Source organism: Solanum stenotomum, chromosome 7, assembly GCF_019186545.1.
Source record: "Solanum stenotomum isolate F172 chromosome 7, ASM1918654v1, whole genome shotgun sequence".
Classification (NCBI taxonomy): Eukaryota; Viridiplantae; Streptophyta; class Magnoliopsida; order Solanales; family Solanaceae; genus Solanum; species Solanum stenotomum.
In genome coordinates this window covers 50,142,063-50,156,352 of record NC_064288.1, presented here as the reverse complement: position 1 = coordinate 50,156,352, position 14,290 = coordinate 50,142,063, and the positions used below count along the sequence as shown (strand labels likewise).

The following is a 14,290-nucleotide window of genomic DNA, read 5'->3' as shown; positions in this document are numbered from 1 at the left end:
TCATGTGCCATATCTGGCATGAGAATCAGAGTTTTGACAGCAACTGGCTTAACCTTTAGTGTTCATAAAACATTCTCTCTGCTCCAGTGTGCAATGTTTTCATCTTTTTAGGTGTAGGCCTAAAAAGATACACCTTTTGTACACCCACGTCCCTACCCCTCGGACTTGTGTATTAGCAGTTTTTATATTTAGGCGTAGTTTTGAATAATATAGGTAATTCAGAAGAAGATCAGGACTTAGATCAAATGGACAGAGTTCCTTGAGATCTGTCTTCGGTCAAAGTGTAGATAAAGGAAAAAGGAAGCTATACTGCCCTTTATAGTTCTGAAGGGAAGGAGAGCATGACATAGAGATGGGTAGGAACCGAACTTTTCTAAACTCAACTCATGTACCACTTGAATTGTTAAGTGGCCGAACCCTTGGGAGCTACTGTACATATCTTGTGACATGCTCCCGTCTGACATTTTTTGAAGAAAGTCTGTATTTCTTCAAAAGAATCATAATACATATGGCACATTCGTGGATACCTATCTACTAATGCCATACTAAGGTTGGATTTGCGCGTGCCTGCTAACACAGGATGCTTTGTGCACTAGGCTTACCTTTTACTAAAATGTTACGATTTTTTGTTGCAGAAATGGTGAAGTACTATTGGAGGCATATCCTCAGCTGTCAGTTAACATTTGATCAGTCAAATTCCACAGCATTGCACACAGGGGCGGATCTATGAAGAGGTGTGGGGGTGCCACACCACCCCGAACTTCGACGGAAACTCTATATATACATAGGTATATATATATATATAATATTTATATAAATATAAAGCGTGCCACCCACAGAACAAAATTGGCTTGTGGTGCCATGGTAGGAGGACAACTTTAGAAGGCTGATGTTGCGGGTTCGAATCCCATTTGTACCTATTTTTTTGAGAAATTTGATGCGGAAAAACAGTTGGTACAATTTTTTATTTTTTTTTTGTAATTGTTATTGACTTAAATTAAATTAATTACATTATTACTCCTTTGACTTTTCTTTTATTTGATTAAATACTCAATAAAAGTGTAATATCTTATTATTTTTATTTTATTGATTGATTTATGATATATATCGAAAAGACGAATAATTTAATTAAATATAAAATTAATTTAATCGATAAGTCTATTTGACACCCACGGACTCTAAATCCTGGATCCGTGACTGATTGCACACTGCATCAGCACAAGGTCACATTGAGGTTGTCAATTTCCTTTTGGAAACTATAATAGCAGTTTAGCCACAATACCGAAGAACAATGGGAAGACGACGCTTCATTCTACAGCAAGAAATGGTCATGTTGCAGTTGTGAAGGCACTTTTAAGTAGAAAAGAAGGGATCTTAAATTGGAGAGATAAAAAGGGACAAACAACTCTTCATATGGCTGTCAAAGTCCAAAGTATTGATGTGGTTAACGAGCGTATTCTATCGAATCCTACTTTGGCTACAATTATTGATAGAAAGGGTAATACTGCTCTACATATTGCAATGCGTAAAGGCCGTGTAGAGGTAATTTCTCATATGTATTTTATACTCACTTTTCATTTTATATGGTGGTGTTTGATTGACACAGAGTTTAAGAAAGAAAAAATGACTTTTGACGCATAACTAAACATGTATAGCATGGCTTTGTTTATTCTCACAACTTATTTGCCACATTTATGTTATATAGTTCCATATGTTTCTCTATAGGCTAATTTTTTGTAAGGTAGAGTCAAATATTTGCACGATTTTTTATGTTCAAATGAAAACAAAGAACAGTCTTCTTGTCAAGTCTTCAACAACTAACTATCCGAATAATTATGTGCAGATCGTTCAAGCACTCGTAAAGGACAAACGAATGAAGTGGGATGCCATCAATAAACCTGGTGACACTGCTCTTGTCGTTGAGAAAGGGCGAAATTCAGAGATAGCAGCGATTCTAAAGGAACATAGTGTCCTGACTGCAAAGAACATGAAGCTAGCATTACCAACGCGTTCAGCCAAAGAACTGAAACAAATTGTTAGTGACATAAAACACGATGTTCACAATCAGTTAGAGCACACTTTCCAAACACAGAAAAGAGTGAAGAACATAGCGAAGCGTCTGAACAAAATGCACACAGAAGGTCTCAACAACGCCATAAACTCCACCACGGTCGTTGTTGTTCTTATTGCGACTGTTACTTTTGCTGCCATATTTAATCTACAAGGCCAATATACCGATAATCTTAAGGAGGTTCCTCTGGGATACTCAATAGGAGAAGGAAGGATTGCTCCCCAACCCCCTTTGTCATTTTCTTCATATTTGACTCTCTTGCACTCTTCATATCATTAGCTGTCGTGGTTGTTCAAACATCAACCGTGGTTGTTGAAAGACGAGCCAAAAAGCAAATGATGGTGATTATCAACAAGCTAATGTAGTTGGCTTGTGTATTTGTCTCTGTAGCGTTTGGTGCTTTGTCATATATCGTTTAGGTAAAGAGGAAAGATGGATGGCAAGTGCAGTAACTTTTATGGGAACTTTTATCATGGTCGCGACACTAGGGACACTGTGTTACTGGGTAGTTATGCATCAGATTGAGTCTTCGAATTTGAGAAGTCAGAGGAAATTAGCTCGGAGTAGCAAGACGTTGTCACGGTCCGTATCAATCATGTCATAATTAGAGATCCCTGAAGATCAGTATAAGAAACTATATGCTATATAGTTCTAGTTCTTAGCCAATGTACAGTCTTGTGTTGTAAAAAATGATCTTTGCACTTCAAGATTCAATGCAATAGCTCTAGTTTTTGTGTAGTATATGAGCAAGATAATTGAAGTGTAAGATTTTAGAATTATGAACATTTTACTAAGTGAAATACCGTTTAGCGAGCAAGCTAAGTATAATGGCAGGCTAGTGTACACAACATCTCGCGTTAGCAGGGTCCTGGTTAAAGCCGCACCGCCTCCCAAGGGATATGATGTGTAAAATTTTATGCTATACTAGAATTTTGAACATATTTCTGCTGTATACAGAAAATTGGTTTTCAACTTTGTAACTCTGTTATGTGCCTCTACTTCCTCTTGTTCATTCACCCATTCACTCTACTCTATTTCAATTCATAGTTTGAGTTAGCACGAAGTTTATAAAGAGATGAACATTTTTGAAACTTGTGGCATAAAACATGTCATAACATTTTGTGTAACTATAAGATTTTTGAAACTTGTAACCATCATGCAGTTGTAAATGTTAATCCTTTACAAATTTAGAAGGTTGTCATTCTTTTTGAAAAAAGTATGTCACATAAATTGAAACAAAAGGATTAAAATACATAGTAGAATTATGAGCATTTTACTACTGGTCAAAGTGAAAATGGGGTAGTATGTGAGCAAGATAGGTGAGATTAGGAATGTTTCATAAATCACCAAAAAATGAACTACCTAGTCGAGCTGAGAAATTCGGTAATTTGGTATTTGAGAGTAAAATATAAGAAATATAATAATCGATTTTGTTAGTCCATACAAGACATTAATGTCATTCGGTGTTCGTTTAGTACGTGAGATCTAAACAATAATCTCAAAAGTCAAAAGAAAATTTGGAATTAACTTTATCCATTTTGCACTCCTAACATACACCATATTTTATTTGTACCTTATCCTCCTATTTCTTACATTTTACCCTCTAATCTATTAGTGGTCGTTTGGTAGAGTATATAAGAATAATGCAAAATATAGTGTATTAGTAATGTTTGCATTAGTAATGCTTGTAGTAGTTATGCTGAGATTTCTGTTATGCAGTGTTTGGTTTGGTGTACTAAAAATATCATGCATTGCATAATTTTTAAAAAAATATTTGTTCACAAAAATACCCTCCACAAATATAGTGGAAAGGATGTGGAAATTTTTTTGAGGGACAATTTGTCTTAAAGCATGCTATTGCATGCATTAAGAATCCATTGCATTACTAATGCATAGAAATCCATGGTATTAGTTATACAATCCTCAATACACAATAGAGTGTTTCACCGTCTATTATTAGGAGCTAACATACATGGAAGTATGCTAAGCTCAAATGGCTTTTCTTTTATCCCTTTTTCTCCAATCCTCAATTTCGTAGGTGATTTGAATGTACTATCGCCGTTTTAGGCACTGTTTCTGTTGGCTCTAAACCTGCATTTGTGTTAATTTGTATTTCTTGCAGAAAACTTGGGCCTGTTTTTCTTCTTGTTTTAATTTCTTTTTGGGGTCTTCTTTTAATTATATTGTTGTTTGGATTATGGAATTACTAGTCTTAGAACATAAATTAGTTCTTTTTCTATTATAACGTACTCCCATTTTATGCTTCAGAATTTAATATTTGAAAAAGGAATTACTAGTCTTAGAACATAAATTAGTTCTTTTGCGTGCTGAACTATTGCTGTGTTTTAACTGAGTGACCAAATTCCCTGATGTCCTTAGCTCTAATCTAATGGCTTTTACTTTGTACAAATGTCAACAAAAAGATGTGAATATGGTCGAATTTTACATTTATTGGATTGAAATCTTAATATATAAATATTGGATAGTCCATATAACCAAGCTGTTTTCTTCATCATTTTCAATATGAATAGTTACTTTGGAAGCCTTGTATTGCTCTATTAAATTACCTTCAAATATGTTGTATGTCACTACCCTTTTTTCCTCATCTATGTCTTCAATAGACACCTTCACAACCTTCTCTTGCCCCTCTACATTTAATGCAAAAAAAAAGGATTTTTAAATTGAGAATATAAATAAATAAATAAATATCATGGATAATTTCAGAGACCGCCCTTCAGGTTTAGCTCTATAATATGGTTTACGGTATTACACTTACCTCCTTTATTTTGATTTTTTTGTAACCATTCTTTAAACCTATTTAAAATAAATATAAATCAATTACGATATGATAATTTTTTTTCCTTTCTTTATCTTAATTTCTTCGTATTAATATTTAAAACATGACTTATTTCTTCATAGATTTATTTTTAAAGTATTTATTAAATAAGTTTTTTTTTAATAATATGGATTAATATGAAGAAATTAATATAAAGATGGAAAAATTTGTTAAATCATAATTAATTTATATTTATTTTAAATAGGTTTAAAGAATGATTTTAAAATATCAAAATAAGCTAGGGAGTTATGTGTAATATTGATAATCACATGAGAGACAAGTGTCATACAGCGAAACCTCGAGAGATATATTTGAAATTATCCCTAAATATTATTACCTGCCCAAAGAAAAGTAAAATTCTCGTTATAGTACCTCACACAAAGAATATCTCTAGATCATCTTAAACTCAATATGTTTATATATGCCTGAATTATTTTCTATATTAGTTCTCCTATAAACCCTTCGATACTGATGTGACAAAAAACGAATACACTCTCTGATCAATTAAAAGATCGAAGTGATTATAAAATATTATCGACAGTAAAATTGCAGTTGATGACGGCGTCAACGGTACCCCAATTTCCTTCATGCAAATCGATAGCTTGAATAGTTTGTGGTGCAACATTTGGTAAATGGTGTGGTTTGTTCTTAAACATTTCATGAAACAAATCCTTACAACCTTTGATCTCTGTTTGTGATATCAATTTTCCTTTCAAACCCATTTTTTTTCACTTATTATATTTATTTGATAGAAATAGTAGTATTGTTGGAAATATTTGATGGATAAAGAATCAGAAATAAAAGTCCTTATACAGTTGCATTTTGGGGGATGGTCAACCCCTCTACAATTTTGTGCCAATATAGATTATTACAATTATTTTCTCCAATAAGCTGTGGATTTATATTATAGTGACTACTTAGATTTATTGAAACGTGTGATTTCTTGATTTGGCAATAAAATATGATGGCCATGACAATTTAATTAGTTTATTATTAACAAACTAAATGTATATAATTGAAGCTTACACTTGTTCTCGGACATAAAAATCTACATACTTTTTTCAGGGAAAAAGCTCAAATATATCATCGAACTTTGAGAAAAGACTCATTTATACTATCCGTTAAAAGTTTAACTCATATATGTCATTTTCGTTTGAGAAAATACTCATCCATGCCATTTATTAACTGAAATGGCATAGATGACCCAAACTTTAAATGAATGACATAGATAATCATTTACTCAAAATTCGATGACATATTTAAGTCTTTTCCCAAACTTGTTTTTGTTTGATATAATAGATGGGAGCAGTTTGAAAAAAAAAATCACATTTTACTTAGTCTCGTCTAATATTTGATTAGCTCAAAAAAAAAAAATCACATTTTACTTCGTCACATCCATTTTAATTTTTTCCTCTTACATTTTGTAGTCTGTTTTAAGAAGATTATCACTCTTTTGATAATTTTTTAATTCTAACTCTTCAAAGGAAATGTTAATATCATAAGTAAGAAGAAGTTGTCATGTGTGATGAAGAATAATTAATTAATTAGCAACTTCATCACACATCCATTTTAATTTGTTCGTTTTACTTTTTGTAGTCTATTTTAAAAAGATTATTTTTTTCTTTTGACAATTTTTTAATTCAAACCCTTCACAGAATATGTTAATATCAAAAAATTAAAATACATTTTAATACATTCCACATATCTTTAGTTTAAGATCACAAGATTCAAAAATATTCTCTATATTCTTCAAATTTATGCTAAATCAAAATCAACAACGCAACATATCCCGTGAGTATCAAATCAAAATCAAATAAACAAATTAAAATAAACGGAGTGCAAGATCTCGATGACAATGAAACCATACAAAACTATACTTGAGGATGATATTATATGGGGGTGATAATGACATTTATTTCTCCATTTTATTTTTATGTTGTCACACAAACGAAGATGTGACCCGGTAACTATACTTTTAACATTTTTTGAAAACTTTTTTTCATAATTTATTTATCAAATAATTGAGCATGATATCTTAAATAAGTTTCTAGTTTGATTTATCATATGGGAGACAACTTTGAAGATTTTAAGCTTACTTCTAGTCAGAGACAAAATTAAAATTTTTGTTAAGTTAATATTCAAAATTTTAAAAATAAATAATTTGTTTTCGATATATAGGTGTAGCGACTCAATTTTGTATTTATGAATGGAATCATTTACAATTTATTTATTTTTTAAAATGAGATTTTCATTCATTCAAAATTTAGATTTATTTACCATATTATGTCATTTATAAATTAAAAATTCACACATCTTTACACGAAAAGGCAGGTACCAAAAGAATGTGTATGTATGTAATTATTCCTTGATCATCCTTGAGATTTTTTTAGTGTTCAATATTTAATAAATATGTAAAAATAATGTTTATTATATGTAATCTATTTTTTTTAAATGTAGAGTGTTCAATTGAACACCTTATATTATCGTACCTCTGACATTGCTTCTAATCTAGTCCTATATCATTTTTTATAAGCTAAGGTTGAGAGGTAATTTTACATATTTAATTATATATTAAAGTAGTAATAAATTATGAGTTCTCATCATCCATGCTTAAAGTGGAAACATCAAGAGTAGACTAAAAGAATATTGCTTGTTCAAAAAAATGAATTAGAGTAATATATCTTATTTATGCTCTGACTTTCATAGCCAAAAAAAAAATCTAAAATTATTATCTTCTTGTTAATTAGGCAAATCTATATTTTTATTTATCTTAGATCCTGAGAAGATATCATATTTCCTCAATCTTCTCTAATTCATTCTTTAACTAGTCAATTTATTCGCGTTTTACGCAGTCACATATATCTTTTCTTATATAAATTTAATTATAAAAATGTAAAATACTTTATAATATAAAAAATTAAAAAAAAAATATTGTGAGACATACTGAAGAAGAAAAATTAGTAAACAAATTTAATATGAAATATACATAAAAAAAAAATTAAACAAAAAACAAATCTAAATAAAAGTATTGCTGTTTTTTCTGGTTAATTTATAATGACAAAGTTCTTGCAAAAATGAAGTATTGATCATTTGGTTAAAAGAAATAATTATGTTTTTATTAGTAATTGTATTTAGATGTTGATTTAATCATAATGTATATTTTTTTTAATGTTAAATAGTTAAGATACTTTATACATTTTAAAATGCTTTATTATATCTATGTTTTGAAGCTCGATCAAATAATTAGGTTATGCACTTCACCAAATTTGAGTGCATCTTTATTGATAGGTTCTATCTTTAAGGACACAGACAATATATATATATATATAAGTTAATTTAATTTTTTGTCATTATTTTATTTTTCTTTTGTGTGTGTGGGTGTATTTATGGTTATTTTTTTTGTTGTATTACATTTTTATTTTATTTTTGTTCCTTGGTTTTTTTCTTTGTTAAATGCTTTGATTACATGTTGAACTTAAAGCTCTAATAAACTTGAGTGATTTTTGACACTTTTTTGCTCCTGAGTACTCTGGGGAAAAATGAGAAATTAAATAGTCTTATTGCTCTCACTGAAATATTTGTAATTTTTGATTTTTTAATAATGCAAAAAAATTTATAGTTCTTGTTAAGTAGATGATCAGGTGCAAAATAATAATAATAATAAGAATAATAATAATAATAATAATAATAATAATAATAATAATAATAATAATATTTAAAATTAGATTTCTTGGAAGTAGTATAGTCATTAAAAATTTGTCTACTTGATTACATTTCCTTAATTAGATCTCTTTTCGTTCTACTATTAGGAATAAGGATTTAGAGAACCCTATCTCAAATACGTGGAGTTAGGTGGGGTTCGTGGGTTCGGATGAATCCATTAACTTTTTCGTAGATCTTTTATTTTTGTATTAGAAAATAAAATAAATATATATGTATATATATTAACTTGTTAACCATCTAACAAAATTGATTGACAACTCAGTGATAAGAAAAGAATGGTGAAAATACTTTTATTCGAACTCCCCAATTAATATTCAACAAAATAGAACCCCTAACCTCTTAACTCATATTTATCTTTTTTGTCCTAAAATTTAAAACCTCTAAACTCCTAACTCTCGCTCCGCCTTTGTTCAAAGACATTCCCTTCCGACAGTTTGAAGAGGAGAAGATTTTATGGTAAATGGACCAAGGCTTGGACATATGAAGAAAGAGAATCATCAAAGATTGCTAGCCATGATGAAGTCAACCTAGAGGCAACATCCAGCGTTACTCTTAAATAATATTTAATCAATTATTTATCATGAATTAAGAGCTTATCTATCAAACCCTAAAAATCCATCCCTATGAAAGTTAAAAAAACTATTATATTGTTCATCATCGAATTCACATTATATATTGAATACTTAAATTTCTCTCGATCAATATCAATATTTGTTCATCAACTTTAATTATTCATATCAAGATCGTTTGGAGAGATTTAGTTGAAAATATTGTTGGAATCAGGCCAACACAAGCTATGTGAGATCTTAACTTTACTTGCTTGTATATTTATTCATCTCGATCAATTCGATCTACATATATATCACATAAAACTTGCATCCAAATTTAGTTGTACTTTTTGGGATAAAAGGTTACGGATGATCTTTCAAAGGGTCTTCCCATTGAAATTTACAAAAATTATAGTAATAATAAGAAAAAATTACATAAGAAGGTAAATATGTGATATGTATTTTACTATATACAATTATAGTCTAAAAGAATTATGATTCATAACTATAGTTAAAGATTTTATAGCAAATTACTCTCTCCTATCTCCCTTGCCTGTCCTCTCTCTCTACCCTCTCTCATCTCTCTCTTTCTCGTCATTTTCTTTCTCTCTCTACAATACAAATCCAAATGGTATAGTCAGTGATAGAAATGGTATTACGTCAATAATACAAATAAATGGTAACACAAATACACATGGTGACATATAGATATAATACATAAGGTGATAGATAAGTATAAATGCACATGAATACAAATATAATTTGTTATGAATTACAACAACGATACACTTGTATTCCTCGATACAAGTTGTATATGAATACAAATTGTATTTCGTTAATATATTTGATACAATTTTGCATCAACAAATTGAAAACAATAGTCTTTGATACACATATATTTATTGCTATAAATCAATTATATCAATTTCATTCGTGATACAATTATATGTCTGATATACAATCATCGATCAAATATACAAATCAATTGTATCTCTCACACCTCTCTCTTCCAGATCTCGCTCTCCTCTCCCAATTTCGCTCATCTCTCTCCTTCTTTTAGTAGCTAGTTTTATTTTATACAAATTAATTGTATCAATTATAATCATGATACAATTATCAATTAGATAAACAAATCAATTGTGTCTCTCTCCCAAATATTGTTCACCTCTCTCCTCCCTCTCCCAATCTCTCTTGCATCTCTCCCCCTTCTAACATATAGCTACAAATCGTTATTAAGCAAACTATAGCAAAGAAACCCTATTATATTTCTACTCTTCCGTTGAAATAAAATTTTACCAAAACAGAGAAGACTAAAGATTCAACTTACTTCAATCACAAAGTCAAATAAATAAAATTTATTCTTGAAGAAACGAAATAGTACAATTTATTTCATGAAATTACAATAAAGCAAATTACATCTTTATGGGAAACACAAACATCAACAAGCAACCACCTCTTTGAAAGAGAATATGGAAATCCATTATGCACAACATATTACTTAATGGATTCTTCAAAAACATACCACACTTGTGTTGAATTTCTCCAAAAATACATTACTATTGAAGAGTCTGACACACACTTGTCCATATATTTGAAAAGTCTGAACAACATAGATATTACTGATTGACATGATGGGTGTCAACATCTTTGGTTAGATTAGTGGCTAACTGCAAATAAGAGAAGGGTTCTGGAATGTCTTCATTTTGCTTTTCATATTCAATAGTCCATATAACCAAGTTGCTATCTCCTTCATTCTCAATATGAATAGTAGCTTTGAAGGCCTTGTATTCCTCTATCAAATGACCTTCAAATGCCTTGAATGTCACTAACCTTTTTTCCTTGTTTATCTCGTCAATAATCACCTTTACAACCTTCTCATCCCCCTCTATTTTTGTGCAAAATAAAAAAAGAAGTAAAATTAGGTTATGTCTATAAAAAATAATATTTAGTCTATATTTGTGTGAAAACATATTTTTATAAGGTTGATATATTCTGTTGTGTAGGTATAATAATACCCCCACCCCCCACCCCCACACCCCAAATATAACTTTTTATAATATTATTAATTAGGTTACAGGACAAATTTTTTTAATGTTGAGCGGTATATTTTTTAGATTTTTTCATTTATTAATTAACACAGTTGAAATATAATAATAATTATTACAAGGCGAAAATATGTTGGACGGTATATATTTTAGATTTGCCATCTTTTTACTTAAATGGCCTTATAATACCCCCACACAAAAAAAAAGTTCGAACCATCCTTTATTTGAATGTTTTATTCGGTGTATATCTAAATTAATTTTGAATTTTATCTAAAATAATAGAGTTTAATTTTATTTTTTGTTTAGATGTAATAGCTATTCATTGTAACCATGTATTTCTTTTTTTTTCGGGTCAAATTTATTTTAATACACATTTGCTAGAGCCTAATGTTTTAACCAAATAAAAAAAAATTCAAATATTTTGAAGTAAACCTTCCATAGGACTGATGCCTACTTTAATGATTAGGCTAATTGGGAAGAAGAAAATAATTTTCCTATATACTACTGATTTGTAAAGAGATCATAAATAGTCATCGACCAAAATAAATAATGGTGAACATACGATTAAATTAAAATATGTGATTAAAAAATGTTACCGATAGTATAATTCCAGTTAACAATGGAGCCAACAGTACCCCAATCTCCTTCATGTAAATCAACAGCTTGGATAGTTTGTGGTACAACATTTGGAAGATAGTGTGGTTTTTCACAAAACATTTCATGAAATAAATCCTTACAACCTTTTATCTCTGTTTCTGAAATCAACTTTCCTTTCAAACCCATTTTATTTTTTTAAAAATGATTATGTAATATAGAAGTAAAAGTATTTAATTGGAAAAAGTTGATGAATAATGAATCAGAAATGGAAGTCTTTATATAGTTGCACTTTGGGGCATAAATTATTATTTATATAAATAATAATAATAATAATGGTGACAACTTAGATTTATTGAGACGTGGTTTCGTGATTTTTTAATCAATATGATGACTATGACACTTGCATTATTGTAATCAATATTTTTCTTGTAATAATATGGCAGGTGAACGGTGGTAGATTGAAGATGGGGAATAATCTCTAATGGTAGTGAAAGAGAGAAAATTGAAGGAGAACAGGACTGCCATGTGTTAATATTGTGGGATTTACTGTTAAATTTAACCACACTTTTTATCATAATGATTAGTTTTAGGGCAAAAAACCAAAATGATTATCTTTTACTAGACTTCAAGGACTATTTTAATAAGATGATATATATGAAGGATCAAAATGCTTCAACCCCTATACATCAAGGACTATTTTGATCATTTTCTCAAACCAAATATATACACAAAGTTTATATAGATAGTGTTCGATTTCTATATCGGGACTGCAAATCGAAGTTCTTATCTCTTGAATAAATTATCCGCTGGAAAGTAATAGCCGGAATAGAATGAAGTTTCTGCATGACTGCATCGGGTTTTCGCCTATTTATTCTATACTAAAAGTGAATTCATTTGCATACGACATTTTTACGGCACGAGCAAGGCATGAATCATCATTGAATTGCCACAATTGGGGCCTTCCTCAAGGGAGGAGTTCATACCTGAGCAGTAGTTGCTGACGAAGAAGAAGATAATGAAGCAATTAATTGGAGAACTAATATCTCAGATGGTCACTCAACTAATAATTCTTTGCACAGTTAGTCACTCAACTACAAGTTCTTCTCACACAAAGTCACTCAACTATGAATATTTTACCTATAAAGTCACTCAACTATTATATTTTACTTAGAAGTCACTGAACTAATTTAAATAATTTTTCATTAAATTTTGTTGAAATACAATTTTTATTTTAGATTAATTTTTTAATAAATAGTAAGATATTAAAGAAGAACACTTGAGATTTAATGTTACTAATCCTAGACGATTAACTTGATTTTTTTTTCTTCCTTTCCTTTTATTATCGATGAGTTTTCCCCATTTAATATGTATGCTACTATATACCGTAGTACTTTTGCACATATATATTTACAAAATAACATTTTAATAAAATTAATAAAACAACTAAAATGAAAATTTATTATTTTTTAAAATAGTTTGAAATAAAAATTGTGTTTTCAACAAAATTTAATAAAATAATCAAATGAACATCTTATTATTTAAACAAAAAATTAGTTAAAAATAAAAATTGTGTTTCAGTAAAATTTAATAAAACAATGACATGAGTATCTTATTGTTTTTACTTGAGACTTTAAATTTTTTAAATAAAATTTTTTAATATTTATTTTCATAGTCAAACACTCAAATAATATTCCCCAAAAAATATTCAGATATTTACTTACATTGAGTAATTCATACTTAAGAAGCAGTTGTCATGATGTCACTGATGATGTTTTCCAGATAATAAATTTGATACAAGATCTGGGTGACATAGAAATTAGAAACCATAGAAAATTTATTATTTCGCCGTCTCAAAATAAATATTATTTTTTATTTATTTTACATCCACTAACAGAAAAATATAAGATATACTTTTTTACATTTTACTTTATATTTTATTTGTCATATTTTATTTTGACATAGAGTTTTAAAAAAAGTAAAAATATTTTCGAATTTTGTGATTTCAAACTAAAAATGTGTCAAATATACTAAATATCTTTCGATTTTATGATCTTAAGCATGTCATGTGAAAAATTAGAATTAAAAAGTTAAAAAAAGTATAATGGAAAACAATTAGTACTTTTTGTCCTAAATTTTTAAAATAACACTTATTTTGAAATGGTCTATTTTTTCGTCAAAATAATACTTATTTTAGAAAAAAAGATAGTAGTATAGTACTCCCTCTAGTCCATATTGAACTTTTTTTTTATAATCCAAATAAGTGAATTGTTCAAAGTTTAAAAATATTATTAATTTTTTTTTATATATTTATGTTTCATTTAATGATGTTACTGACTATTTTATATTTTGTAGGAGAATAGTTTAGAAATGATAAAAAGGATAGTAGAAAGTAGCCTTTTATTTATATCCTAGAATATTTTTTCAAAATATATATTATACCTCAACAATTCACTTAATATAAATTGAAGAG

At 29.0% G+C, this 14,290-nt stretch overlaps 2 protein-coding genes and 1 pseudogene across 3 annotated transcripts in view; 2 read left to right on the top strand and 1 right to left on the bottom strand.

Annotated features, from left to right (window-relative positions):
- The window catches only part of LOC125870358 (MLP-like protein 28), a 56,944-nt gene extending 44,875 nt beyond the window's left edge, over positions 1 to 12,069 (bottom strand). Inside the window, exons 1-2 of one of the 2 annotated variants that reach the window (XR_007446885.1) lie at positions 11,820 to 12,046; positions 10,632 to 11,063 (exon numbers count right to left, since the gene is read on the bottom strand). Coding sequence is in view for 1 of the 2 variants with exons in the window: in XM_049550771.1 (XP_049406728.1) it covers positions 10,795 to 11,063; positions 11,820 to 12,006 (456 nt within the window). In the remaining variant the exon portion in view is untranslated. Of the gene's footprint in view, positions 1 to 10,523; positions 11,064 to 11,819 lie in introns of those variants that run through there. The other variant, XM_049550771.1, reaches the window with a different exon arrangement.
- LOC125870361 (kirola-like) overlaps positions 1 to 14,290 on the top strand; it is a 34,618-nt gene that overhangs the window by 5,606 nt on the left and 14,722 nt on the right. The window lies entirely within an intron of this gene.
- Positions 638 to 2,873, top strand: LOC125869994 (ankyrin repeat-containing protein At5g02620-like; annotated as a pseudogene).